A 27,701-nucleotide genomic window follows, 5' to 3' on the forward strand; every position below is an offset into this window, starting at 1 on the left:
TCCCGCGGCTCCGCCGAGCACGAACCTGGTGACCCCCCCCCCCCCCGCAACCGGCCCCCCCCTCAGAGCCGTCCCGCAACCCCCCGACTCATTAAGCGCTCATTAGCCGTTAAAAGCCGTAATCAGCGCGGTCTCGCGGCCTTTATTTGACATCTGCTGAGGGCAGCAGGGGGCCGGGGGGCGAAGCGGGGGGGGTAACACGGGGCTGGGGGGGGCTCAGTCGTCCCAGTCGTCGTCCTCGTCCTCCTCCTCGCCGTCCTCGGCCTCGTCTGGGGAAAAAGGGGTGGGGGGGGTGGGTCAGGAGAGGCACCCGCGGGGACGGGGGGGGGACACACGGGGGGGGTCACCGGAGTGCTCACCGGAGGAGTGGATGACTCTGCTGCGCTTCTGCATGACGTCCATCAGGGCCCCCACCAGCCCCCCCGCGCTGGGGCTGCCGCCGCCTCCCTCGGGGGTCTCGGGAGTCTGGGGGGGTCGGGGTCAGGGCTGCCCCACAGTGGGGACTCTGCCCCCCCCCCCCCCCCCCCCCGGCCCTACTGACCTTGTTCAGGGTCACGCCCTGGCGGATCTGGTCCAGCAGAGCCCCCCGGGCCGGGGGAGGGGCGGGGGGGGTCCCGCCGCTGCCGCCGGGAGGGGGCGGGGGCGGGGGAGGTGGAGGAGGGGGCGGGGCCGCGCCGGCCCCAGTGGGGGCGGGGCCGCGGGGCGGGGCCGCGGGGCGGGAAGGCGGGGCCGCGGGGGGCCCGCTGCGGGGTGGGGGCGGGGGGCCCCCTGGCGGCGGGGGCGGGGGCAGCGGCCCCGAGCGGCTGCGGGGGGGGCCGGCGGGAGGCGGGGGCGGCGGGGTGCCCCCCCGGCCGGGCGGGGGAGGGGGACCTGTGGTGGAGGGGAGAAAGAAAGAGAGGTTTAATTAGTGCCTTAATGAGCGCCTTGTGCGCAGGGGCCTCCAGGGGGCGTGAGGGAGGGGCTGCCAGAACCCTGCGGGGGGGGCACGGGCGCTGTAACGGGGGGGGGGCTCACCCTGCTGGCGCATCTCCTCCCGCACGGCCTGCAGCCCGCCCCGGCCCTGGATGAAGTCGTGGATGAGGCGGGAGGTCTCGGCGTCGGCCAGCTGCGCCTCGCTGATGCCAGCCCGGGCGAAGAGCGCCCGCAGCGCGGGGTCCAGGGCCGCCACCTGCGCGTCCCCACGGCGTCACCTCCCCGCCCCACGGCCGGGGGACGCGGGGCGAGGGGGACGCGGGAGCCACCTACGTCGAAGCCGTTGTTGGGGTCCCAGCCGATGTGACCGACGTGCCTGGGGAGGTGGATGGTGAGGGGCTGCCCTGCGGGGGGTCCGCCTGCCCCACGGCCGGACCCATTCGTGCCCCCCTGACGCGTGGTGGGGTCCCCTCCGCCCCACAGCTTCCCCCCCAGCCCCAGACGTTCCCCACTCAGACCCACTTGAAGCCGGAGGGGGCCCCAATGTCAGCCTTGGAGATCTTCTTGCGGCCCTTCTTCTGCTCCCCGGCTGCGGAGCTCGCCGTGGGGCCGGCCGTGGGGCCCGTGGGGCCGGGCAGCCCCCGGTAGCGGGACGCGGTGATGTCGGGGTTGGCGATCGGCACGGCTGGGACGGGGGGAGCTGCGAGGGGCAAGACCCAGCTGAGAAACTCTCTGTGGGGCTGCAGGCCCCGGCCGTGGGGCAGGCACTCACCGCTGCCGTCACCGGTGGCCGTGGGGGCACGGGGCAGGCTCCCGCGGCGCTCTGGGGGGGGACAGGAGGGGTCGGTGTCACACCCCGTGGGGTCCCCTTGTTTCCCCCCCCCCAGCTCTGCCCCCCAAAACCCCCGGGACAGGGGCACTCACCATCGCCGGGGGGCGGCGGGGGTGGGAGCTGCCGCTTCTCTGGGGAAGAGAGGGGAGAGGCGGCCGTGGGGTGAGCGGGGCGCGGGCCGGGGGTCCCGGGTGGGGGGCATGGGGGGGCCGGTGCTCACCCGCCCGCTGCTGGCGCCGGCGCAGCCGCTCCTGGACCAGCCCCTCGAAGGCGGCTGCCTCCCCCCGGTCCGCGAAGTTCAGCCCCGCTCGGCCCTCCTGCGCAGCCAATCAGGGGCCTGGCCCCGCGGGACCCGCCCACAGGCAACAGCCCCTCCCACCTGTAACTAGCCACGCCCCTTTACCCATGCCCTCGGCCCCACCCATGCCCTCAGCCCCTCCCACATGCCCTCAGCCCCACCCATGCCCTCGGCCCCTCCCACATGCCCTCGGCCCCGCCCCTAGGCCCCTCCCACATGCCCTCAGCCCCTCCCACATGCCCTCAGCCCCACCCCCCAGCCCCTCTCACATGCCCTCAGCCCCTCCCACATGCCCTCAGCCCCTCCCACATGCCCTCAGCCCCACCCATGCCCTCAGCCCCTCCCATGTGCCCTCAGCCCCACCCCTCGGCCCCTCCCACATGCCCTCAGCCCCTCCCATGTGCCCTCAGCCCCACCCCTCGGCCCCTCCCACATGCCCTCAGCCCCTCCCATGTGCCCTCAGCCCCACCCCTCGGCCCCTCCCACGTGCCCTCAGCCCCTCCCACATGCCCTCATCCCCCTCAGACCCTCCCACATGTCCTCAGCCCCTCCCATGTGCCCTCAGCCACGCCCCTCGGCCCCTCCCACATGCCCTCAGCCACGCCCCTCGGCCCCTCCCACATGCCCTCAGCCCCACCCCTCAGCCCCTCCCACATGCCCTCAGCCCCTCCCATGTGCCCTCAGCCACGCCCCTCAGCCCCTCCCACATGCCCTCAGCCTCTCCCATGTGCCCTCAGCCACGCCCCTTGGCCCCTCCAAGGTTCCCTCAGCCCCTCCCATCTGCCCTCAGCCCCACCCCCTGGCCCCGCCCATGTGCCCTCAGCCCTTCTCACAGCCCCTTAGCTCCACCCCTGAGCTCCCAGCCCCAGCCCCACCCACTATGCCGGAGCCCCGCCCACAGAGGCCCACCTGTGTGCCCTGCTCCCAACCCAGAGCCCCCTGGAGCTGCCCCTCCCCGCGGCCCCGCCCCTCCCCGTGGCCCCGCCCACTCACATGGGAGGCGAAGGTGTGGAAGAAGGGGGTGGGGGCAGCGTAGCCCATCTCCCCATGCAGCTCCTGCTCCCACCACAGGCTCCCGGCCTGCAGCACAGCATGGGGCACCCAGAGACCCCCAGGGACCCCCGAGAGACCCCCAGGGACCCCCCCGACCCTGAGAGAACCCCAGGGACCCCCAGAGCCCCCCCCCCAGCCCCGAGAGACCCCCAAGGACCCCCGAGAGACCCCCAGGCACCCCCCCTGACCCTGAGAGACCCCCAGGGACCCCCAGGCACCCCCCCTGACCCTGAGAGACCCCCAGGGACCCCCGAGAGACCCCCAGGGACCCCCAGGGACCCCCCCCGACCCTGAGAGACCCCCAGGGACCCCCAGAAACCCCCCCCGACCCCGAGAGAACCCCAGGGACCCCGAGAGACCCCAAGAGACCCCCTTCGAACCTGAGAGACCCCCAGGGACCCCCAGAATCCCCCCTGACCCTGAGAGACCCCCAGGGAACCCCAGAACCCCCCCCCAACCCCGAGAGACCCCCAGGGACCCCCAGAACCCCCCCCGACCCCGAGAGAACCCCAGGGACCCCCTGATCTTGAGAGACCCCCCCCCAGGGACCCTCAAGGACCCCCGCCCGACCCCTGAGGACCCCCAGGGGACCCAAGACTCCCCCCGTGGGATCATCCCGAGACCCCCAGGACAGCCCTGGCCCCCCAGCCCCCCACTCACGGCCAGGCAGTAGAGGCGGATGAAGTAGGAGCGGCGGGGGCTGTCCCGCACCAGGCAGGCGACACCGCAGCCCCGCTTGGCCCAGGCCCCCCCCGGGCCCCCGGGCTCCGCCACCACCAGCTGCACCACCGCGGTCGCCAGCGTCTGTGGGGACACCGTGGGCACGGACCCTCCCCAGACCCCCCCCCAAATCCCTCCCGAGACCCCTCACAGCCCCCCCCAAACCACCCTATGGCACCCCCAGCGCTCACTGTTTCCCTCCCAGGACCCCAAGGGACCCCCGAACGCTCCTCAGGGCCCCCCCAGACCCTCCCATGGGACCCCCAGGACACCCTCAGGGACCACCCAGCACCCCACGGGACCCCCAGCTTCCCCTCCAGCCGCCTGTTAGCACCCCAGGCCCCCCAGGCTTCCCCCCCGGATCCCCCTCAGGGCCTCCCCAGGACCCCATGGGACCCCCAGTTTCCCCTCCAGCCGCCTGTTAGCACCCCAGGCCCCCCAAGTTTCCCCCCCGATCCCCCTCAGGGACCACCCAGCACCCCACGGGACCCCCAGCTTCCCCTCCAGCCGCCTGTTAGCACCCCAGGCCCCCAAGTTTCCACCCCGATTCCCCTCAGGGCCTCCCAGGACCCCATGGGACCCCCAGCTTCCCCTCCAGCCGCCTGTTAGCACCCCCAGGCTCCCCAAGTTTCCCCCCCAATCCCCTCAGGGCCTCCCCAGGACCCCATGGGACCCCCAGCTTCCCCTCCAGCCACCTGTTAGCACCCTAGGCCCCCCAAGTTTCCCCCCCGATCCCCCTCAGGGACCACCCAGCACCCCACGGGACCCCGAGTTTCCCCTCCAGCCGCCTGTTAGCACCCCAGGCCCCCCAAGTTTCCCCCCCGATCCCCCTCAGGGACCACCCAGCACCCCATGGGACCCCCAGCTTCCCCTCCAGCCGCCTGTTAGCACCCCCAGGCCCCCCAAGTTTCCCCCCCAATCCCCCTCAGGGACCACCCAGCACCCCATGGGACCCCCAGCTTCTCCTCCAGCCGCCTGTTAGCACCCCAGGCCCCCCAAGTTTCCCCCCTGATCCCCCTCAGGGCCAACCCAGGACCCCATGGGACCCCCAGCTCCCTCTCCAACCCCTCCAGTCGCCCCCCCCATGAGCCCCCCCAGGCCTTCCACGACCCCGCGGCCCCTCACCACACATTTCCGGCCCAGGAGATCGAACAGACGCAGGTTTTCCTGCTGCTGCAGCAGCCCCGATGGGACGTTGTCGCCCCCCGGGGCCCCCCCCGACCCCCCCGGCTCATCCCCCGGATGCCTGGGTCCCCCCCCCCAATGCCTGGGTGCCCCCCCAAATGCCTGGGTGCCCCGCAGAGGCCTCTTCCGCCCGGAAGCACCCAGGGCCCTGAGGTGACGGGGACGTCACCTCCGGGCTGGGAGGGACTGGGAGGAGGAACTGGGGTGACTGGGAGGGACTGGGAAGGATGCAGGGGACCTGGGAGGGACTGGGAGAGACTGGGAGCAGCCTCTCTGCAAACACAGGCAGCGATGGGTTTGAAACTGGCGATACTGAGAAGAAATGGGAGGCACTGGGGGGAACTGGGAGGAACTGGGAGGGGACTAGGGGGCAACTGGGAGGACCAGGCAGCGATGGGACTAAAACTGGGGATACCAGGAGGGACCTGGGAGCACTGGGAAGATCCCAGTACTGGTCCTTCCCCCCCAGGCATCCAGGCACCTCCACTTACCACCCCTTCCCAGTCCATACTGGGAGCCCGTTCCTTTGAAACAGACTGCGACACCCCTTACCCTTCCTCAGTCTACACTGGTAGCCCCCCAGTTCATACTGGGAGCCCCAGTTCCCTTCTCAGTACAAAGCAGACCCCCGCATCCCTTCTCATACTGGGAGCCCACAGTCCCTTCCCAGTTCATACTTGGAAGTTCCTACACCTTTCCAGTATGGACTGTGACACCCCTCACCCTCTCCCAAATTTACACTGGGAGACCCATTTCCTTTCCCAGTACAAGCTAGACCCCCCCCCATCCCTTCCCAGTCCACACTGGCAGCCCCCAACCTCTTCCCAGTCCATACTGGGAGCCCACAAACAACAGTCATGGGCGTCAGGTTTATTTGCATCTGCGGCACCTCACAGATCCCCGGACGCCTGGGTCCCTCCCGCAGGGCTGGGGGGGGCAATAAATACGGAGGAGGGGGAGAAGGCACCCAGAGCAGCGGGACAGGAACTGGGTTACAGTGGTCCATACTGGGAGAACCCACATGTGCATTAAAATCCCAGTTGGGGGGCCCTACCGGTCCATACTGGGAGAACGCAAGGCCACGTGGATGAAGAGATCCCGGGCAAGACGCTGCACTGGTCCATACTGGGAGGACAAAAGGCCACATGGGTGAAGAGATCCTGGGCGTGGTGCTGTACTGGTCCATACTGGGAGGACACAAGGCCACACGGGTGAAGAGATCCCGGGCAAGATGCTGTACTGGTTCATACTGGGAGGACACAAGGCCGCACGGGTGAAGAGATCCCGGGCAAGATGCTGTACTGGTCCATACTGGGAGGACACAAGGCCGCACAGGTGATGAGCTCCCACTCGGGTTGCCATACTGGTCCATACTGGTCCACGCTGGTATGGCTGAAAGCCATGTCAACCCCGTGATCCCAGCTGGGGTGCTGGACTGGTCCATCTTGCTCCGACCCAAGGCGACGCATACGTGGGGGTCCCATCTGGGCCCCCAGACCCCTTCCTGGTCCAAACTGGTCTGGCCCAAGGCAACGGTAGATCCAGTAGTTCTCAGCTGGGACATCGCAGCGGCTGATACTGGTTTACACTGGGATCCCCCAGGGAGATGCAGAAGCCCCAGGGTGAGGCACACAGCTGTACTGGTCCATACTGGGGCGTCTCCGGAGCCCCTGCAGGGATCTGTGGGCTTCCAGGGGGTCTCTACCTCCCCAGGGGGGGTCTATGGGGTCCCCGTGTTGACCCGTGCTGCTCTACAGGCACCCAGCAGGAACCTCCAGGTCCCCACAGGGCGTCTGTGGGGTCTCCACATAGGTCTGTGCGTCCCCAAAGAGGACCTACAGTCCCCATGGTGCCCTACAGGACCCCGTGTTGACCCAGGAGTCCCCACAGTGGCTTCGGGGTGCCCAAAGGGGACCTACGGATCCCCATGTGGTGTCTACGGGGTCCCTACATGGTCCTACGGGTGCCCCTGTTGACCTACAGCTCCCCGTGGTGGTGTAGAGGTCCCCATAAGAGGACCTACGGGTCCCCATGTGGTGTCTACAGGGTCCCTACATGGTCCTACGGGTGCCCCTGTTGACCTACAGCTCCCCGTGGTGGCGTAGAGGTCCCCAAAGTGGACCTACAGGTCCCCATGCGGTGTCTACGGGGTCCCTACATGGTCCTACGGGTGCCCTTGTTGACCTACAGCTCCCCGTGGTGGTGTAGAGGTCCCCAAAGAGGACCTACAGGTCCCCATGTGGTGTCTACGGGGTCCCTACATGGTCCTATGGGTGCCCTTGTTGACCTACAGCTCCCCATGGTGGTGTAGAGGTCCCCAAAGTGGACCTACAGGTCCCCATGCGGTGTCTACAGGGTCCCTACATGGTCCTACGGGTGCCCCTGTTGACCTACAGCTCCCCATGGTGGTGTAGAGGTCTCCAAAGAGGACCTACAGGTCCCCATGCGGTGTCTACGGGGTCCCTACATGGTCCTATGGGTGCCCCTGTTGACCTGCAGCTCCCCATGGTGGTGTAGAGGTCCCCAAAGTGGACCTACGGGTCCCCATGTGGTGTCTACGGGGTCCCTACATGGTCCTACGGGTGCCCCTGTTGACCTACAGCTCCCCATGGTGGTGTAGAGGTCCCCAAAGTGGACCTACGGGTCCCCATGTGGTGTCTACGGGGTCCCTACATGGTCCTATGGGTGCCCCTGTTGACCTGCAGCTCCCCGTGGTGGTGTAGAGGTCCCCAAAGAGGACCTACAGGCCCCCATGTGGTGTCTACAGGGTCCCTACATGGTCCTATGGGTGCCCCTGTTGACCTGCAGCTCCCCGTGGTGGTGTAGAGGTCCCCAAAGAGGACCTACAGGTCCCCATGTGGTGTCTACGGGGTCCCTACATGGTCCTATGGGTGCCCTTGTTGACCTACAGCTCCCCATGGTGGTGTAGAGGTCCCCAAAGAGGACCTACAGGTCCCCATGTGGTGTCTACGGGGTCCCTACATGGTCCTACGGGTGCCCCTGTTGACCTGCAGCTCCCCATGGTGGTGTAGAGGTCCCCAAAGTGGACCTACGGGTCCCCATGTGGTGTCTACGGGGTCCCTACATGGTCCTATGGGTGCCCCTGTTGACCTGCAGCTCCCCGTGGTGGTGTAGAGCTCCCTAAAGAGGACCTACAGGTCCCCATGTGGTGTCTACAGGGTCCCCACGTTGTCCCCCACGCCCCTGTGGGGTCCCCCCAGCCCCCTGGCACCCCTAGCCTGTGGTGGGCCCCCCCGGGGGCGCCCCCCCCCAGCCCTCCAGGTAGCGGGCGAAGAGCCCCTTGGCGCGGTGCAGGACGCGTGGCAGGTGGTGACGCCGCACCAGGCGGTCGAAGTGCATGGCCACCTCGTTGTAGTCCCCGGCCCGCGCCATGACGGCCTCTCGCTGCTCCAGCAGCATGGCCAGGCAGAGGAAGAGGAGGAAGGGGTTCCCCTGCCCCAGCTCCTCTGGCGGCGGCAGCGGTGCCCCGTCATCCTCCAGACCCACCTCCTCCTCTGAAGATGAGGAAGAGGATGAGGAAGAGGAGGAGGACGAGGAGCACGAGTCCTCCCAGGCCCAACCACCCCCCCAGGGGTCCTCGAGGGCGTCAGCAGCCTCCCTGCCCACGCTGGGGTCATCACATACCTCTCCGTAGTCTTCACCAACCTCTCCAGGGGAGCCGCGGGCGTTGCCAACCTCTTCGAGGGCGTCACCGATCTCCCCGGGGGCCTCGGGGTCTTTGCCGACCTCTCTGGGGTCTCTGCCAACCTCTCTGGGGTCTCTGCCCACCTCTCTGGCTGCGTCAGAGTTTCCAACAGTCTTCTGGGCAATGCCGTGGTCGTCGCCAACCTTTTCCAGGATGCTGAGCTCTTCACGTACCTTCTTGGAGACGTCGTGACCTTCACAAGTTTTCTTGAGGCCGTCTGGGTCAGCACCGCCACCGGGATCTTTGCCAGCCTTACTGGAGACGCCGGGGTCTCCACAGACCACCTTGCAGACCTTTAGTTGTTCACCGATCTCCTCGAGAGCGTTGGCGCCTTTGGTGACGTTCCTGGGAACACCGGGGTCTTGCTCCGTCTCCTCAGAGACATCGGGGTATTCCCCGACGCCCTTGGGTTCATCAGGGTCTTGGCCACCATCACTGGAGACTCCAGGAAACCTCTCGGATACCCCCGGGGACCTCAGCACCACCTTGGACCTTCCTTGAGGCCTTAAGGCCACCCTGGCCATCCCCAGGGACCTTGGCGCTGCTGCGGATACGCTGGGAGATCTTCAGATGCTCTTGGTCATTCCAGGAACCATCAGGACTAGGTTGGACATCAACAAAGACCTCCAACTTCTCACGGTTGCCCCCAGAGCTCTTGGAGCTACCGTGAACGTTGCTAGAGCCCTCGAGACCCACTTGGTCATCCTCAAAGCTCTTGGGACCCTCCTGGATGTTCCTGGAGTTCTTGGGACCCTCCTGCACGTCACCGAAGCTCTTTGGTTTCTCTTCGTTGTCGCCGGAGCTCGCGGGAGCCTCCAGGACGACCGCAGAGGCTTTGGAATCATCTTGGAGGTCGCCGGAGCCCCTGGGACCCTCCTGGCTGTCCCCGCCGGCCTCGTGGCCGCCTCGACTGCCGGTCGCCTCCGCAGCGGCCTCGCTCTCCCCCTGCCGCCGGCGCCGGCGGCGTGGGGGCCGGGGCCGCAGCCCGCGCCGCTCCCGCAGCCCTCGGCGGGCGCGGCGGGGCCCCAGAGGGGCCCCCAGGAGGGGGATTCCATCTGGGGGGGGCGGGGGGGCGGGCGGCAGCGAGCTCCAGGTGATCTCCAGCACCCGCAGGGCGTCCTCGAAAGCGAACTCCCGCTTGAGCTCCAGCAGCAGCCAGCGGTAGCAGAAGAGCAGGTCATGGGCGCCGCGGGCGGCCAGGAAGGCCCAGAAAGCGGGGTCGGCGCGGCGCAGGAGGCGCCGGAGGTGGGCGAAGGCGCGGGCCAGCCCCCGGCCGCCGGGGCGGAAGCGGGGGCCGAGGCGTCGCATGAGGGCGCAGAAGCAGAGGAAGGCCTGGGCCTCGTCGTCCAGCACGGCCAGCAGCGGGGCAGCCACGTCCGACATGCCCTGGCAGTAGGAGAGGCGCGGGTGGCCCAGGGCGAAGGTGGTGAGCAAGGCCTGCAGGGCGGCCAGGTGGGGGTGCCCCTCCTCGGGACCCCCGAAATACGGGTGCCCCCGGTCGGTGCGCACCACGTCCTTGCGCACGGCTGCGCCCACCAGCACCAGCTCGGCCGGGGCCGCCCGGGCAGCCAGCAGAGCCTTCAGCGCCGCGTACTCGCCCGCCTTGCGCCGCAGGTGGGCCAGCCGCTCCTGCCCCGACAGCCCCGCCGGGAAGACGTTCAGCAGGTACCGCCAGACCACCTGGGAGGGGGGAAGATGGGGTGGGAGGGGGGGTCAGGGACCCCAGGCAGACCCAGGGGGGCGTGGGGGACCTGGGGGGGGACCTACCTTGCGCAGGCCGGGCTCGACGCCACCGTGGTAGACGTGGAGGCGCAGGTCATGGGGCCGCAGCAGCCGCCCACCGGGGCCCAGGTAGGTGCGGAGGTCGGCGTCGCTCAGGGGGGCGTACGGAGGTGGCGGGGGGGGCGGCGAGGGAGGGGAGCCCTCGGGCCAAGCCAGGGCTGCCTGCGCCCGGGCCAGCGTCCGGCCCACCTGTGGGGAAACGGCTCACCGGGCAGACTGGAAGCACTGGGAGGGGACTGGGAGCACTGGGAACGGACACGGGGTCATCGCGAGGGGATTAAGGATCACTGAGAGGGACTAGGGCGCAACTACGACCATAGCAAGACTGCCGAGGGGAACCAGAAGCACCGGGAGGGAACTGGAACGGCCAAGGTAGCAGGAGCACTCCACAAGGTCTCGGCAGGTCGGGGAACCCGGGGCACCCCCCCAGACGCCCCCGTCCCACTCACCTGTGCCAGCAGGGCTTGGGTGAAAGGCAGCGCCGCAGCCAGCAGCGAGCGGCGCTCAGGGAGGGGCTCCGCCGCTGCCACCTCCCGGGGGCTGATGATGTCCCAGTCCTCCAGCAGCGGACCTGCAGCACCCAGACGCCTGGGTCCCTCCACTGAGCACCCAGGCACCCGGCTCCTCTTCCTGACACCCATCCCAGATGCCTGGGTCCCTTCCTAACACCCACCCTACGGGGGTCAGACACCTGGATCCCCCCCCAGCCATCCCCCCGGGGATACTCGGGTTTTCTCTCTCTAAAGACTCCACAAAGTTCCCTCGGCGCTGCCGCAAACGCCCGGATCTCAGCGCTCTTCTCGCTCACTTTCAGCCGAGGACCGGACATCGAGGCGCAGGCGCAGGGCGGGTCGGGCGCAGGCAAAGGCGGCCGCCAGGTCCCCATCGCTCAGCAGCGGCACGAAGGTTTCCTGGCCCTGGGGGTCGCGGGCTGCGAAGCTGACGGAGAAGCTCTTCTTCCTGAGGGGGATGCGAGCAGCCGCTCGTAACCGGGGCCTCCCCAGGGGATCAGGCGGCTGAGGGCCGGCCCCCAGACTCACCCCTGGAGGTCGAAGGCGCGGGCCAGGATGTGCTGCAGCACGTCCAGCGAGGTGATCTGCGGGTCGACGGCGAAGGAGCGGAACTCGGGCGGCAGCGGCCCCTCGCTCTTCTGCGGGCAGCGTCAGCCAGGCGCGCCGGGAGGGACCCCGGGCCGCGCCCCCGCCGCTGCCCCGGCCCCTCACAGCTGCCCCAAAATGGCGACCGCGGCCCCTCGCCTCAGCGAACGCGCCCCCCTCCCTCCCGCGGCGCCTCTCATTGGCCACCGCCCTCCACGTGACCCACTCGGCGGCAAACACCTCCCCCCCCCCCCCCCAGCCCGCCCCGGGCCGGTCGGTAAACCGGAAGCCACGCCCCCTCGCCCACCACGTGGAGCCCTGCCCCTCACCTTGACGCGCACGCGCACCACCTCGCACTCCTCCTCCAGCGGGGCCCCGCCCCCCTGGAAGGCCCCGCCCCCGGCGGCAGCCATGGCGGGGGCGGGGGGCTCCACGCAAGCGCAGAACGAGGGGGGGGGGTCGTGCCGCCACCGCCCCCCTATCGGGAAAGCGCGGAAGAAGGTGTTACGTCACCGTGCTGACGTCACGCGGCGCCCCTCTCGGTGAAAGACGCGGAGCCCGGAGGGGATCCGGAGCGCCGCTGCGATCGTCCCCGTCCTGCGGCGGCGGTGACGGAAACAACATCCGGGTCGGCGCTCGGAGGTGACGTCACTGGGCGGAGCGGTCGCCAGCGCGAAGGCCGGTACAGCGCGCAGCGCAGCGACCCCTGCCGTGACGTCATCGCGTCCCTCCCCCGCCCCCTCCCCCGAGCCAATGACGCAAGCAGCAGCGCTTCACATCGGATTTATTAAGGGGAAGAGGAGAAACGAAGCAGGGCGCATGCGGGCCCCCTTAAAGGGGCAACACCCTCCTGAGGGGCCACCCACTCCTTAAAGGGGCAACGTCCCCTTAAAGCAGCAACGCCCCCGCCGCCCGGGCGGGGCCCGCGGGGGGAGGCGGGGCCCGCGGGGGGAGGCGGGGCCGACAGCAGCGGGGCGGGGCGCGACGAGGTCCCGCCCACGGTCAGAGGCCACGCCCCTCAGGGAGGGGCGGAGAAGGCTCCTCGCTCCTTGCTGAGCCGCGCCAGCTCCTGGGTCAGAGCCTCCAGGTCCTGGGGAAGGGAGGAGAGCTCAGAAGCCCCGCCCCTTGCCCGAGACCCCGCCCCCTGGCCCTGGCCCCGCCCCTTGGCCTGGCCCACCTGGCCCAGGTGCAGGTTCTTGGTGAGCTGCTCCTCCAGCATGTTCTGCAGCTTCTTGTTCATCTCCCACAGCCCCTCCTCGCCCGGCCCCGTGCCCCGCCGGGGGGGCCCAGGGGGCCCTGCCGCCTCTGGGGGGGGGGGGCAGATGGAGCCGCGGTGAGCGCGGGGGCTGGGGGGGTGGCCAGGGGCCACGGGGGGGCTGGGGCTCACCCAGGCGGCTGTCGCGCACGAAGCTCTGGATGATGGCACTCTTGCGGCACAGGTCCTCCGCCATCGAAGCGCTGCTCACCTCCAGGTGACGCACCTGGGGGGGGTCAAAGGGGGCACCCACGATCACCCCAGCGCCCCCCCATCCCCCCCCCCCCGCGTTCCAGTATCCCCCAGTACCTTCTCCTCCAGCAGCCAGCGCTCCTGCTGGCTCTGGGCCAGGCGCTGGAACAGCTCCGCCACCTCCGCGGGGGACAGGCCACCCCCGCCGGGGATGGCCCCCCCGCCGCTGCCCCCCCCGGGGCTGCCTGAGCCCGACTGCAGGGGGGGCGGGGATGATGACCAGGTCAGGGGGCGGCACCCACACTGAGGCCACGCCCTCTCGCTCAAGCGACGCCCACAACACAGCTCCACCTCCCTTCCCCTCTACCCCCAAGTGGGCCAGGATGACCACGCCCCCCATGAGCCCCACCCACACTGGCCACACCCCCTACCCCACCCACAATGTAGCCACACCCCCTGCCATGATCCCATCAGCCCTTCCCGAGAGCCACGCCCCCAACCGCCACGCCAACAGCCTCTGCCACGCCCCCTCCAACCGCCACGCCCCCTGCCTCAGGCCCCACCCACCTTGGTGCTGCCGGGGGCGGAGCCATCGCGGCCCAGGGAGGAGAGGCTGCTGCTGTCACCCCCTGGCCCCCGCCCAGGGGACCCCCCCTCCAGCCCCAGCTCCTCCAACCCTGTGGGGGCAAAAATGGGACCCAGGCGTCCGAGATAGGCCCATTCCCCCCCCCCTACCCTGGGGAGGGGGGAAAGGGGGCCCAAGCACCCCTACAGCACCCCACCCCTGGGGGACCCGGGGGTCCAGACACCCACACTTTACCCCACACCCCCCCAGGGACCCAAGCATCCAGGAGCTCCTCCCTGCCCCAGGGTCACCCATGCAGTGGGGAGACCCCCCAGCACCCATTTTCCTCCCCCCAGCAAACCCAGACAACTCCAATAACGCACAACCTGCAGACCCCAGGACCACCCCCCCCGCCAGGACCCAGGCGTCTAGGAGCCCCCCCCTCAGGTGGAACCCGGTTCTGGAAGCCCTTTCCCAACCCCCCAAGGGACCCCAGCACCCGGCTGACCGGTGCGGGCCCGGGTAGGTGCCAGCAGCTCCTGCAACCGCTCCTGCAGGCGGTCGGCCCGGCGCCGCTCCAGCTGCAGCTGCCGCTTCAGGTCCTTCAGCTGGGGCGGAAAACGAGGACACGGGGGGGTGGGTGGGGGGGTCAGGGCCCCACATGGGTCCCCCGCATCCAGGAGCTCCCCCCACCCACCCCCTGGGGTCCCTCACCGCAGCGCTGCCCTTCTTCTCCAGGATGCGCTGCCCATCCCGCACGTCCTTCAGCTCCTGGCAGCACAGAGGGGGTCAAGGGTGATTTGGGGGGCGCGGGGGGGGGTCCCAGAGACCATTTGTGGGTGCTATGAGGAGTCTCGGGGGATCCTGGGGGGATGTGGGGTCCCTGAGAGGACTTGTGGGTGCTGAGGGGAGTCTGGGGGATCCTGTGGTGGTCAGAGAGAACTGAGGGGAACGCCGGGGGGCCAGGAAGGAATTGGTGAGGGGTCCCAGAGAAGTTTGGGGATCCTGAGAGGGGGTTTTGGGGGGCTCAGGGAGTACTTTGGCATCTCAGAGTCTCTGGCGGGGGGGGGGCGGATCTGAGGGCCCCTCCATAGGGGAACTGGGAATTCCGGTGAGAATTCTGGTAGTCCCAGGGGTCTGAGGATCCCACCGAGGCATCCGGGGTTCATGAGAGCTGTGAGGGGGTCCCGGTGGTCTCCCGGGGGGGCTCTAGGGGTCCCACGGGGGGTGGATTTGGGGCTACCTGACGCAGTGCCCGGCCCTCGGCCTCCTGCAGCTCCCGCTGCCGCTGAGCCTCCCCCAGCGCCGCCTGCAGCTCCCCGACACGGCCCTGGGGACAGCGGGGGGGTCACACCCGGGGTCTCGGCACCTATAGAGCTCCGCAGGGCCACGGGGGAGAGCGTGTGGGTGCTACAGGACTTCACGTGGCCCCTACAGACTCCAAGCCTGCCGGGGTCCCTGCGGCATCCCCGGGGCAACACAAGTTTTTGGGGAGCCTTCACGGACGGGCGGGATGGGGTCAGGGCGGGCAGGGGTCCCCCCAAAGCTGGGGAGGGGGGGACAGCGGAGGGGAGAGGGGGCTGACCTGCGCCTCCTGCCGGCCTCGCTCGCTCTCCCCGCGGGCGTCCTCCGCCTCCGCCAGCCGCTGCCGCAGCCCGTCCCGCTCCCCCGAGCACGCCTGCGGGTGCAGCGCTCGCCTGGCACGCGGCCCCCGCGCAGCAGGGCTGCGGCCGCAGCACCTCGGGGACCCCACGTCCCTGCAGGGCCCCCAGACCCCCCAGGAACAGGACCTGGGGCGCTCAAGGGACCCCAAAGCCCCCAGGGATGGGGTCAGGGCACCTCTGGGACTCCAATTCCCCCCCCTCAGGACACCCAAACCCCCCAGGGATGGGGTCAGGGCACCTTTGGGATCCCAATTCCCACCCCTCAGGACACCCAAACCCCCCAGGGATGGGGTCAGGGCACCTCCGGGATCCCAATTCCCCCCCCAAACCCCCCAGCGATGGGGTCAGGGCACCCCTGGGACCCCAATTCCCCCCCCTCGGGACACCCAAACCCCCCAGGGATGGGGTCAGGGCACCTCTGGGATCCCAATTTCCATCTCTCAGGACACCCAAACCCCCCAGGGATGGGGTCAGGGCTCCTTTGGGATCCCAATTCCCATCCCTTAGGACACCCAAACCCCCCAGGGATGGGGTCAGGGCTCCTTTGGGATCCCAATTCCCATCCCTTAGGACACCCAAACCCCCCAGGGATGGGGTCAGGGCACCTCTGGGATCCCAATTTCCATCTCTCAGGACACCCAAACCCCCCAGGGATGGGGTCAGGGCTCCTTTGGGATCCCAATTCCCATCCCTTAGGACACCCAAACCCCCCAGGGATGGGGTCAGGGCACCTCTGGGATCCCAATTCCCATCTCTCAGGACACCCAAACCCCCCAGGGATGGGGTCAGGGCACCTCTGGGATCCCAATTCCCCCCCCAAACCCCTAGGGATGAGGTCAGGACACCTCTGGGACCCCAATTCCCCCCCCTCAGGACACCCAAACCCCCCAGGGATGGGGTCAGGGCACCTTTGGGATCCCAATTCCCCCCCCTCGGGACACCCAAACCCCCCAGCGATGGGGTCAGGGCTCCTTTGGGATCCCAATTCCCATCCCTTAGGACACCCAAACCCCCCAGGGATGGGGTCAGGGCACCTCTGGGATCCCAATTCCCCCCCCAAACCCCCCAGGGATGGGGTCAGGGCACCTCTGGGACCCCAATTCCCATTCCTCATCCCTCAGGACACCCAAACCCCCCAGGGATGGGGTCAGGGCACCTCTGGGACCCCAATTCCCCCCCCTCAGGACACCCAAACCCCCCAGCGATGGGGTCAGGGCACCTTTGGGATCCCAATTCCCCCCCCAAACCCCCCAGGGATGGGGTCAGGGCACCTTTGGGATCCCAATTCCTCCCCCAAACCCCCCAGGTATGGGGTCAGGACACCTCTGGGACCCCAATTCCCACCCCTCAGGACACCCAAACCCCCCAGCGATGGGGTCAGGGCACCTCTGGGACGCCAATTCCCCCCTCTCAGGACACCCAAACCCCCCAGGAATGGGGTCAGGGCACCTCTGGGATCCCAATTCCCACCCCTCGGGACACCCAAACCCCCCAGGGATGGGGTCAGGGCACCTTTGGGATCCCAATGCCCCCCCCAACCCCCCAGGGATGGGGTCAGGGCACCTCTGGGACCCCAAATCCCCACAGGTGACCCTCAAAATCCTGCAAGGACGGGATCAGGAGTGCCTGGTGGAGCCCTAAACCCACCCATGGATCCCCAAAACTCCCCTGGTGCAATCCCAGGGGCACACTGGACACCCAAACCTCTCCAGGGATCCCAAACCACTCCCAAGGGGGCCCCCCGACCACCTCCCAGAGACACCCAAACCCCTGGGAACCACACGAGGGGCATCCTGGGGAGCCCAACCCCCGCCCTCCGGACCCCCAAACCCCCCTAGACCCACCTGGAGCTGGACATCGAGGGCGTCGCGCTGCGCCTGGGCCTCCTGCAGCTCCCGGGCTAGGGACCTGCTCCTCTCCCGCAGCCCCACCTCCGCCTGCCGCCCCACACAGCGCTCTATAGGGCCCTATAGGGTCTGGTGGCTCTGCCCGGGGCCGTATGGGGACATATAGAGCTGCTCCAGGCTGCCCAGACCCAAACACGGCTGCCCTGGGGCCACCAGCTGCCACGCTCGTCTCTATAGGTCCTATAGGTCCCTACGTGGCCATACAGGGCTGGACGTTGCCCCCCCACAACATAGGGTGCCCCTTGCAGCACCCCAGGGTGTTCCCCAGCAGATCTGACACCAAAGCGTACCCCCAGCAGCCCCCCAAAACCCCAGCGCTCCCCAGTTCCAACCAGATCCCCCGCAATGTGATGGGGCACCCCTAGGAGCCCAGCAGCACCCCAAGTACCCCCCCCCCAGGGACCCCCAATGCCCGAGGGTGCCCTCCCATGTGCCCCCACCTGGGCCGTGGCCTCCAGCTCCTGCTGCAGCTGCTGGTTCTGGACCTGGAGCTCCCGAAATTCCTCATCCCGCCGGGCCCGGAGCTCCTCGGTCTCCGTCCTGGGGTACACGGGGGGAACCAGGCATTCAGGGGGGGGTCCCAGGAACCCTGGAAGCCCCCATGACCCCCCCGAGGCCACCCACCGACAATCCCTGATCAGCGCCTCCTTCTCTGCCCGCAGCTGCGCAAAACTAAGACGAAAAAAATGAAAATATATGCAAAACTACCCCGAAAAATGCACATTATGGTCCAAAAACAGCTCAGGGGTCCGGGTGCGCTCACCTCTCCTGCTGCTTCTTCAGCTTCTCCGTCAGCTGGGGAACAGCAAACCCAAAAATCACTACTGCGAGACCCCCCCCACCTCCCCAGACCCCACCGAGAGCCACCAGAACCCCCAAAGTGCCCCCAGGCTCCTCTGAGACCCCGGAAATCCTCCTGGGCCGCCCCCTCGGATGCCCCGGCACCCCTCTGGGGCACCCCCAGGACCCTCTGACCTCTCTGAGACCACAGAAGCCCCCCCAGACTCCACCAAGGTGCCCCCAGGAGCCCCCCACATCTGCTGGGGACTCCAACCTTCCCAAATCCCCCATGTGAGCCCCCCCCAGACCCCCAAATGCCCACAAACCCTCAGAGCCCACCAACCCCCCCCCCTTACCTCAGCCACCTCTGCCTGCAGCCGGGCCACCTCTGCCTGCAAGAGACCCTGTGAGACCCCCCCGAGACGCCCTATATGTGTGTACCCCCCCCCATATTTCTCACAAAACTCTCACCTGTACCTCCTCATCTTCTTCAGCCTCCCCAGACCTTCCAAAGCCCCCCCAAGACCCCCCAGTTGCTCCACAACGTACCTGAGCAGCGGGTGCTGGGGGGTCCCTGGGGGACGCGTCGCCCCCGGCCCCCTCCTCTGCCGGCCGCAGCTCCACGGGGGGCTCTGGGTGGGCTGCGAGGGTGGGGGTCAGACTCACAGGGCCCCACAACCCCCCCCAGCCCCACAGGGACCTGCAGAGCCCCCATACCCACCCCACAACCCCCACAGACATCCCATATTGCCCCATAACATGGGCCATGCAAACACCCAACCCACCCCCAGAGCCCCCCCCCCCAAACCTCTGGGACCCCAAAATCCCCCAAGGAGGATCCCAGAACACCCCCAAACCCCCAGCCCCCCCCGCCAAATCCCCAAGGACCCCTACCCACTCCGCCCTCACCATCTGCAGGGGCCGGGGGGGCCCCGCTGTCGCTGGTGGCCCCGTCCTGGGGGGTCTCCGTGGAGCCAGAGGGGTCACGGGGGGGTCCTGGGGGCTCCCCCTCCCGCAGCCGTCGGTTCTCCTCCTCCAGTGCCTCTATCTGTGCACACAGCTGGGACCCCCTCCCAGGTCAGGCACCCGTGGGACTCCCCAGGCCCTGCCACGGGACCAGGGAACCCCCATGGGACCCCCAGAGATCTCCGGACCTCCCACAGGGGGGCGGGGAGCCCCTGTGGTGACACCGGGCATTCTCAGAGACCCCAAAATGACACCAAGAGCCCCCCTCCAAACCACGAAGGTGACACGGGGACCCCCAGGAAGCCCCTGGGTGCCCCTCAGAGAAGTGGAAGCCCCTAAAACAACGTTAGGGACCCCCCAGGAACCCCCAAGACAGCACTAGGGAGGGCTGGGATGGTGTGGAGAACGTGGCAGGGGGATATTGGGGTTCCTGGGGACTCCGGGCCCCCCACCTTGGCCAGCTCGCGCAGCAGGGTGCTGTTCTGGAGCCGGAAATCGTCCTCCTGGCTCTGGAGCTTCCCTTGCAGCATCCGCGTCTCCCCCAGCAGCGCCTCCACCTCCTGGGGGGCCCCACACCAGTACCCTGTGGCTAGGACCCCCAGATCTCCCCCCAAGCCCCCCGCAGAGCCCCCCCAGACCCCACAGTACCCCCCACAGCGACCTCGGCATCCACCACCCCCTACACAGACCCCGTTGCAGACCCCCAGGACTCACTCAGGAGCCTCTTGAGGTCTCCTGGGACCCCTCAGAGCCCCCCTAAAGGCCCTCCAGGGACCATCCGGAACCCCCAAAACGCGCCCAGCGTCCCTAGAGACCCCCGTGCTCCCCCCTCACCATTGTGAGGATGACGAAGACCCTTCCAGCACTCACAGAAACCCCCCAAGACCCCCCCCCCAGCACCCTCAGGAAGCCCCAGGATGCCCAGCGCTCCCACAGAGCTCCCCAAGACCACCAGCTGCCCCAGACCCCCACAGGACCCCCCCCAGCACCCCCAGAGACCCTCCAGGACCCCCCCCCCAGCACCCCCAGAGATCCACCAGAACCCTCCCCCCAGCACCCCCAGAGACCCTCCAGGACCCCCCCCCATCCAGCACCCCCAGAGATCCACCAGAACCCCCCCCCCCAGCACCCCCAGAGACCCTCCAGGACCCCCCCCCATCCAGCACCCCCAGAGATCCAACAGAACCCCCCCCCAGCACCCCCAGAGACCCTCCAGGACCCCCCCAGCACCCCCAGAGACCCTCCAGGACCCCCCCAGCACCGCCAGAGACCCGCCAGGACCCCCCCCTCCCCCAGAGACCCACCAGGACCCCCCCCCCAGCATCACCAGAGACCCGCCAGGACCCCCCCCTCCCCCAGAGACCCGCCAGGACCCTCCCCTCCCCCAGAGACCCACCAGGACCCCCCCAGCACCCCCAGAGACCCTCCAGGACCCTCCCCTCCCCCAGAGACCCACCAGGACCCCCCAAGCACCCCCAGAGACCCGCCAGGACCCCCCCCAGAGACCCGCCGGGCCCCCCCCCGACCCACCTGCGCCTTCTTGCTCTTACTGAGCGCCTGCAAGAGAAGGGGGGGGGGGGGGGGGGTCACGGCGGGGCCCGGCAGCTCCGAGCCCGCGGCAGGGCCTCCCCTCACCTTGTTGGCTTTGGCCAGGTCCTTGTCCAGCGCCTGCACCCGCTGCCGCATCCCCGCCAGCTCTGGGGGGGGGGGGCACGGGCCGTCAGGGAGGCGGCGCCGGCCGGGCCGGCCCCCCCCCGGCCTCCCCATCGCCCCCCCCCCAGCCCCGCACCGGCGCCGTTCTTCCGCAGCTCGTCCGAGAGGCGGTAGTTCTCCGTCCGCAGCTCCAGCAGCTGCGCCTGGGAGGGGAGCGGGGTGAGCGGGGCCGGGGGCCGAGAGCCCCGAGCCCCCCGGGCCCGGGCCCACCTGCATCCGCTGGAACTCCTCGGCCGACAGGGCCTGCGCCATCTCGGCGGCGCGGGAGGACCCCGCGGGGCGGCGCCGGAAGCGGGCGCTCTAGCTGGCCCGGCAGGAGGAGTAGAGACGCGGAAGTGACGTCACGCCGCGGCCACAGACGTCGAGGCCGCCCCGGTGGGCAGAGGGGCCGTGCCGGGAACCATAGAGACTGTTCCGGCGCGGCGAGCGGCACCGTAGGCCGCGAAGAGCCCCGAAGCCCACACAGCGCCCCCCTCTGTCGGCGCTACGGGGCTCAGGAGCTGGGCCCCGCCCCGGCGGAGTCCACTCGGCTCCCCCGGGTCCTGCGGGCCCCCCCGCGCTACGGGCGCCGACCCCGACCCCCAGCACCGGGCGGCTCCTCCGTAACAAACGTTTATTTCCCACGCGACGGCGTCCGTACAAAACGGGGGGCGGCGGGGAGGGGGAGGGGGGGCGGCTCCCTTACGGGGCCGGTGGGCGGGGCCTCCAAAAGAGGGCGGAGCGGAGGTTAGTGCGGTGGGCGGGGCGTGAGACCGAAGCGGGGAGGGCGGTGCTTTGCGCCTGAGGGCCCAGCCCCCAGGAGCCCGCTGGTGGGGCGAGAGCTGGGAAAGGGCGGGGCCAGCCGGGGGCGGGGCCTCTCCACGGGGCAGGGGCTTCCCTGAGGGGCGGGGCTTCCCCCCGGGGGCGGGGCTGAAGGGAAGCCTTAAAGGACTGCACCAGGCACAGACCTTGGCGGGTTCAAACCCAGGTGGGGCCCACGCCTGCGCCTTAAAAGGGCCACGCCCCGCTGAGGTCCTCAAGGGGTGCTCCACCAACCGGGCGCCTTAAAAGGGCAATGCAGTGGCGCTGCCTTAAAGGTGAGCGCCATTTTTTAAGCCAGGCTTGCCCGTTTTAAGAGCCTAAAAATGGCATGCTGTGGGGCCCACCTGAAACAGGGAGTTAGGGAGGGCCTCAAGGGTTGCATGTGGGTCCTTAAAAGGGCCACGCGGTGGGGAGGGTCCTTAAAAGGGCCACGCCCGAGGGTCCTTAAAGGGGCGGCACTCAGGAGTCGTCCTCCATGCTGAGGCTGCTGTGGGGGCTGGAGGCGCGGGAGGGCCCGGGGGAGGCGAGAAGGGCGCCGGGGGGGCCGAGGGGCGACAGGCCCCCGGCGTCGTCCATCAGGATGTCGTCCAGGCTCCCCTCAGCCCCGCCCAGGCCCAGGGGCAGGCCCAGCCCCGGGGGCAGGTCGTCGGCCAGCGCCAGATCCAGGAGGCACTGGGGAGTGGGGGGTCCCCCCGGGGGGAAGGGGGGGCCTCCGGGGGCCTCCTCGCACCCCGCCTCAGCCGCTGGGGCTGCCGGAGGGCTCAGGGGGAGCCCGTGCAGCTGCGCCTGCAGCTCCAGCTCCTGGGGGGACAGAGGGGGTCAGCAACCCATGGGCCCCAATACACCCCCCAGTCCCATCGATCCCCCCCAGATCCCGCTCAGCCCAACCAGGCTTACAGCAACGCCCCCCTTCCCCTGGTTCTGCTCCCTCCGACTTCACGGGCGCACCCCTCCAGGTGACAAAAACACCTCATAATGTCCCCACAGGCCCCCCCCTTCCCAATCCGCCCCCCTCTGACCCCACAGTTCCCCACCCCAGCCCCACAGACTCCCAGTTCCACCCTTCCCAACCCCGCAAGCCGCTTCCCAAGCCCCGTAGGGTCCCCCCAGCCTCCCCGGACCTGGACGCGGAGCTGGAGGCTGCGGTTCGCCTGCTCCAGGCGCTGCTGGTGCAGCTCGAGCTCCCGGGAGCGCTGGGTCTCCTTCTGCAGCTTGCGGATGTAATCCACCGAGGCCTTCAGGATCGTGCCCTTGTTCCAGCGCATCTCCCTGCCGGCAGCGGGACGCCCGGGTCACGCTGGGGACCCGCAGACACCAGAGTCCCTCCCCAGGACCCATCGGGGGGTCCCCCAGCGCCCACCCGGGTGCTGGGTTCCGCTGGGGAGCAGGGGTCCCCCCAACTCACGGGTCGTTGGATTTGGGGATGAGCGTCCCCAGCTCCTTGATGCGGTCGTTGATGTTGAAGCGTCGGCGCCGCTCGACTACGGGGAGGTGGGGGGGACAGGTCAGGCTCACGGCGGCACCCCCCCGCGGCCCCCGGGCCCCTCCAGCCCCCCGCTTTCCTTGCCCAGCTCACTCAGGTTGTGGTTGTCTTTCTTCTGTCGCTCCTTCAGCAGCGCCTTCGCCTCCGTTTCTAGGGGACAGAACCGTCATCGACCGCCCCACGGCGGGACCCCGAACCGTGGGGAGAACCCCCTCGCCCCACAGGGACCGCCTCGAGCCCCCCTACCCCACAGGGACCCCGCAAAGACCCTCGTGAACCCTTGCTGCCCCACAGACCTCCCCCCAGCCTCACAGCGACCCCCAGAAGCCTCCTACACCCCAGAGACACCTGGGACCGCTCCCCACCACAACGCCCCCCCTTACAGAATCCCTTCCACCCACATAACCCCCCCCACCCAAGGACCACCCCACACCCCATAAGACCCCTTGGGCCCCTTCCTGGCCCCACAGGGACACCCCCAGGCCCCCCCAGGGCCCCTCCTACCCGAGAGCTCGGCCTTGACATGGGGCAGCTCGGCAGGACAGGAGCTGCTGCCCTCCGAGGGGGGGCTGAACACCTCCAGGAGGGGCCCGGGGGCAGGGAGCTGCCGGTGAGGGCGGGGTCAGCGTGGCCACGCCCCCACAGACCACACCCAGCCAGCCCAAACCATGTCGTGCCCCTCCCACCCTCGCCCAATCGCTCCACCTCCCCTCTTTGTCAGGGTAGGAAGCAGGCCCCACCCACCGGTGCTGAGGCCACGCCCACACCAGCCCCACCTTTTGGCATTAACCACACCCATCTACACCCAAGCCCCGCCCAGTTTGGCCACACCCCCTTGAGCAAGTCCCACCCTCCCTTGACCAAACTGGGAGGGGCAAGCCACATGAACAAGCCCCAAGACCACGCCCACCTCTCAAGCCCCACCCACCCAGCACCATGTCTGCCCTTATATGGCAACAAGGCCCCAGCATTCTGCCTCCTATGGGCTGGAAGCCACGCCCCCTCTGGCTCCGATGGGTGGGGCTATGACAAGCCACGCCCTCCAGCTGCCCTCTGCCTAGGCCACACCCCCCCATGGTTACAGCCAATGAAACGGGTAGGGCGGGACTTCCACATGCCCCACCCCCTCCCAAGGCAAAAGGGCGTTGTTTACGGCAGTCCCCACCCCCAACGCCCTTAAAGGGGCAGCGCACCGTGTTCGGGAGCTGGAGAGCGCCCTCGGCCGGACCGAAGCTGAGCAGCTCGTCGTAGCTGGATTCCAGGCTGATGATCTCATCGATGACATCATCGATCTGCACAGGGACGGAAAAAGCCACAGCTGTCACTGTTCCCTGCGCGGCGTCGCAGAATCCCCCCCCCATATCGCATCATCACCCCCCCATATCGCGTCACCGCCCCCCACGTCGCGTCACCGCCCCCCCACGTCGCGTCACCGCCCCCCATGTCGCTTCACCGCCCCCCACGTCGCGTCACTGCCCCCCCATATTGCATCACCGCCCCCCCATATCGCGTCACCGCCCCCCCACGTCGCGTCACCACCCCCCCACATCGCGTCACCACCCCCCCACGTCGCGTCACCGCCCCCCCATATTGCGTCATCACCCCCCACATTGCGTCATCACCCTCCATGTCACGTCACCGCCCCCCATATTGCGTCACCGCCCCCCATGTCGCGTCACCGCCCCCCCATATCGCGTCACCGCCCCCCACGTCGCGTCACCGCCCCCCCACGTCGCGTCACCGCCCCCCCACGTCGCGTCACCCGCCCCCCCACGTCGCGTCATCACCCCCCACATTGCGTCATCACCCTCCATGTCACGTCACCGCCCCCCCATATTGCATCACCGCCCCCCACGTCGCGTCACAGCCCCCCCCCCCCCCGTGACACCGCAGCCCCCCCCCATCTGGGGGTGCTCCCTCGTCCCTCACCTCCTTCTCGGAGCCAGGGCCGATGCGGAGCAGGGCGAGGGGGCTGTGGGGGGCAGGGGGGGCCGGGGGCGGGGCCGGTGGGCTGGGGGGGCCCCGGCCCAGGGCGGAGGTCAGGTACTGGCGGACCTGCTGGCGCTGGGCTGCCCGCAGGTGGTAGCGCGTGGGGTTCTCCAGGTGGGTCTGCACCTGCGGGAGGGCGGGCGAGGGAGGGTCAGGGCCCCGCCCCCCTTCCCTGAGCCCCCCCCAGCCCCCCATCCCCTGCTTCAGGGCCCCCCGTACCCTCCCTGCCCCCCCAGCCCCCCCCATACCCCTGCTTCGGGGCCCCCCATACCCTCCCTGCCCCCCCCAGCCCCCCATATCCCCCTGCTTCGGGGCCCCCCGTACCCTCCCTGCCCCCCCAGCCCCCTATACCCCCGCTTCGGGGCCCCCCGTACCCTCCCTGCCCCCCCAGCCCCCCACATCCCCCTGCTTTGGGGCCCCCCGTACCCTCCCTGCCCCCCCAGCCCCCCACATCCCCTGCTTTGGGGCCCCCCGTACCCTCCCTGCCCCCCCAGCCCCCCACATCCCCCTGCTTCGGGACCCCCCGTACCCTCCCTGGCCCCCCAGCCCCCCATATCCCCTGCTTTGGGGCCCCCCGTACCCTCCCTGCCCCCCCAGCCCCCCATATCCCCCTGCTTCGAGGCCCCCCGTACCCTCCCTGCCCCCCCAGCCCCCCACATCCCCTGCTTTGGGGCCCCCCGTACCCTCCCTGCCCCCCCCAGCCCCCCACATCCCCCTGCTTCGGGGCCCCCCGTACCCTCCCTGCCCCCCCAGCCCCCCATATCCCCCTGCTTCGAGGCCCCCCGTACCCTCCCTGCCCCCCCAGCCCCCCATACCCCTGCTTCGGGACCCCCCGTACCCTCCCTGCCCCCCCAGCCCCCCATATCCCCCTGCTTTGGGGTCCCCCGTACCCTCCCTGCCCCCCCCAGCCCCCCATATCCCCCTGCTTCGGGGCCCCCCGTACCCTCCCTGCCCCCCCAGCCCCCCCCATCCCCTGCTTCGGGGCCCCCCGTACCCTCCCTGCCCCCCCAGCCCCCCATATCCCCCGCTTCGGGGCCCCCCGTACCCTCCCTGCCCCCCCAGCCCCCCACATCCCCCTGCTTCGGGGCCCCCCGTACCCTCCCTGCCCCCCCCAGCCCCCTTTTTCACCCCCCACTTCCCAGCCCTCCCCACGTTCTTTCACCATCCCATCACCCCCCCAACGTGTCCCCCCCCCCGTTTTCCATGGGGCCTCACCTTGAGCACCTCGGGGGGCACGTGGGGGGGTGCCCGGGGCTGGGGGGCTCCAACGGCGATGGCGGGCGAGGGGCCGGGGGCTGGGGGGGGAGCGGGGGGGCCCCTCCTCTCCCTCCGCTCCTGCTCCTGCGCCTGCGCCCGCATCAGCTGCTGCCGCAGCAGCACCCGCGACGAGGGGGGGGCGGCGGGGGCCGCCATGGCCACCGGGGGGGCCGGCCCCACGCTGTGGAGGAGGGGGGGTTAACGGCAGCGGGGGGGGCCGAGGGGCCGGCTGGGGGGGGTCACAGGTACCTGTGGGGCAGGGGCTGGCTCTTCAAGCAGTAGAAGGCGCCAGGGGGGTCTGCGGGGGTCCCGGGGGCGTCTCCGGGGGGGTCCTCGGGGGGGTCACCGGGGGCGTCCCCCGGGGTGCCCCCGCCAGGCGGCTCCCACTCGATGTCGGCCACGATCCCGGACTCGGGCAGCACCGAGCTCAGGCTGCTCCAGGGGAGGGGGTCGGCTCCCACCAGCCCCCAGCCCCCCTACATCCCCCCCCCCAGCACCACAGCCTCCCCCAGATCCCCCCCCACAGCCTCCCCCCCCCAATCCTACAGTCCCCCCAGATCCCAGCCCACTGCCCCACCAGCCCCCCCAGATTCCCCCCCCCAAGACCCTCCGTATCCCCTCGCCAGTCCGCCGGGTCCCCCCAGATACCCCCCCCCAGCCCGTAGCTCTCCCTGCGCCGCCCCCCCCAGACCCCCAGCCCCCCCCAGAACCCCACCGAACGCCTCCCACCCCCCTGCGCACCCCCAGAGGGATCCGGCCCCCCCCAGACCCCCCCTCACAGCCTCCCCCCCCCAATCCTACACTCCCCCCAGATCCCAGCCCATCGCCCCCCCAGATTCCCCACCCCCCCAAGACCCTCCATATCCCCTCACCAGTCCACCGGGCCCCCCCAGATTCCCCCCCCCCCAGATTCCCCCCCACACCCTGATTTCCCCCCCCCCCAAGCCCGTAGCTCTCCCTGCAACCCCCCCAGACCCCCAGCCCCCCCCAGAACCCCACCGAACGCCTCCCACCCCCCCTGCGCACCCCCAGAGGGATCCGGCCCCCCCCAGACCCCCCCCCACAGCCTCCCCTCCCCCAATCCTACACTCCCCCCAGATCCCAGCCCATCGCCCCACCAGCCCCCCCAGATTCCCCACCCCCCCAAGACCCTCCATATCCCCTCGCCAGTCCGCCGGGTCCCCCCAGATACCCCCCCCCAGCCCGTAGCTCTCCCTGCGACCCCCCCCAGACCCCCAGCCCCCCCCAGAACCCCACCGAACGCCTCCCACCCCCCCTGCGCACCCCCAGAGGGACCCGGCCCCCCCCAGACCCCCCCTCACCCCCCCCGTGACCCCTCCCATCCCCCTCCCACCCCTCCGCGGGGCAGGACCGGGCCGCCCCCCCCCCACCTGAGCAGCCGGAGGGTGTCGGGGGTGCTGGGCCCCTCCAGGAGGACGTAGACCGTGGGGGGGGCGGCGGGCGGCGCTGGGGGGGGGGGGCCGGGGGGCGCAGGGACCCCCTCGGCCGCCCCGCGGGACATCGCCGCCCCCCGCGCCCCACGA

The 27,701-nt window shown here is 70.0% G+C and overlaps 4 protein-coding genes across 7 annotated transcripts; all 4 read right to left on the reverse strand.

The window, feature by feature from the left end:
- Nucleotides 1-120: 120 nt before the first annotated feature.
- LOC142359271 (actin nucleation-promoting factor WAS-like) lies at nt 121-6,564 on the reverse strand. The gene is made up of 13 exons (XM_075411971.1): nt 6,334-6,564; nt 6,055-6,249; nt 4,941-5,165; nt 3,756-3,899; nt 3,036-3,122; nt 1,965-2,061; nt 1,837-1,875; nt 1,435-1,735; nt 1,246-1,288; nt 1,015-1,168; nt 542-870; nt 360-465; nt 121-269 (listed from the first exon to the last, which is right to left on the reverse strand). The coding sequence occupies exons 1-13, from the start codon at nt 6,562-6,564 to the stop codon at nt 217-219; spliced, it is 2,004 nt and encodes a 667-aa protein (XP_075268086.1). The 3' UTR covers nt 121-216.
- TBC1D25 (TBC1 domain family member 25) lies at nt 5,856-12,293 on the reverse strand. The gene is given in 7 exon segments (XM_075411977.1): nt 5,856-9,168; nt 9,170-10,386; nt 10,474-10,677; nt 10,938-11,059; nt 11,297-11,448; nt 11,529-11,638; nt 11,915-12,293. Coding segments are annotated over 7 exon segments (2,823 nt in total). The 5' UTR covers nt 11,999-12,293; the 3' UTR covers nt 5,856-8,234.
- Nucleotides 12,294-12,343: 50 nt separating this feature from the next.
- Nucleotides 12,344-21,118, reverse strand: GRIPAP1 (GRIP1 associated protein 1). Of its 4 annotated transcripts, none has more exons than XM_075411973.1 (21): nt 20,838-21,114; nt 20,704-20,770; nt 20,550-20,611; nt 20,445-20,471; nt 19,367-19,474; nt 18,858-19,008; nt 18,498-18,589; nt 18,305-18,340; nt 17,932-17,963; nt 17,793-17,840; nt 17,609-17,708; nt 17,106-17,198; nt 15,183-15,275; nt 14,841-14,927; nt 14,312-14,368; nt 14,106-14,205; nt 13,600-13,709; nt 13,150-13,287; nt 12,973-13,066; nt 12,763-12,890; nt 12,345-12,675 (listed from the first exon to the last, which is right to left on the reverse strand). In XM_075411973.1, exons 1-21 carry the CDS (start codon nt 20,877-20,879, stop codon nt 12,604-12,606), a joined length of 1,737 nt encoding a protein of 578 aa, XP_075268088.1. In that variant the 5' UTR covers nt 20,880-21,114; the 3' UTR covers nt 12,345-12,603. The 4 variants fall into 4 exon arrangements, with proteins under 4 accessions (XP_075268089.1, XP_075268090.1, XP_075268088.1 ...); XM_075411972.1 differs by having other exon boundaries at nt 18,305-18,352; XM_075411974.1 differs by lacking the exon at nt 17,793-17,840 and having other exon boundaries at nt 12,344-12,675; nt 18,305-18,352; nt 20,838-21,118.
- A 105-nt stretch (nt 21,119-21,223) lies between these two features.
- LOC142359273 (transcription factor E3-like) lies at nt 21,224-27,679 on the reverse strand. Its single transcript, XM_075411976.1, has 10 exons — nt 27,549-27,679; nt 26,407-26,589; nt 26,116-26,338; nt 24,841-25,026; nt 24,105-24,203; nt 23,416-23,515; nt 23,005-23,061; nt 22,834-22,909; nt 22,550-22,697; nt 21,224-22,229 (listed from the first exon to the last, which is right to left on the reverse strand). Exons 1-10 carry the CDS (start codon nt 27,677-27,679, stop codon nt 21,888-21,890), a joined length of 1,545 nt encoding a protein of 514 aa, XP_075268091.1. The 3' UTR covers nt 21,224-21,887.
- Nucleotides 27,680-27,701: the final 22 nt, after the last annotated feature.

This window comes from Opisthocomus hoazin, unplaced genomic scaffold (genome assembly GCF_030867145.1).
Source record: "Opisthocomus hoazin isolate bOpiHoa1 unplaced genomic scaffold, bOpiHoa1.hap1 HAP1_SCAFFOLD_368, whole genome shotgun sequence".
In the NCBI taxonomy this organism is placed as follows: Eukaryota; Metazoa; Chordata; class Aves; order Opisthocomiformes; family Opisthocomidae; genus Opisthocomus; species Opisthocomus hoazin.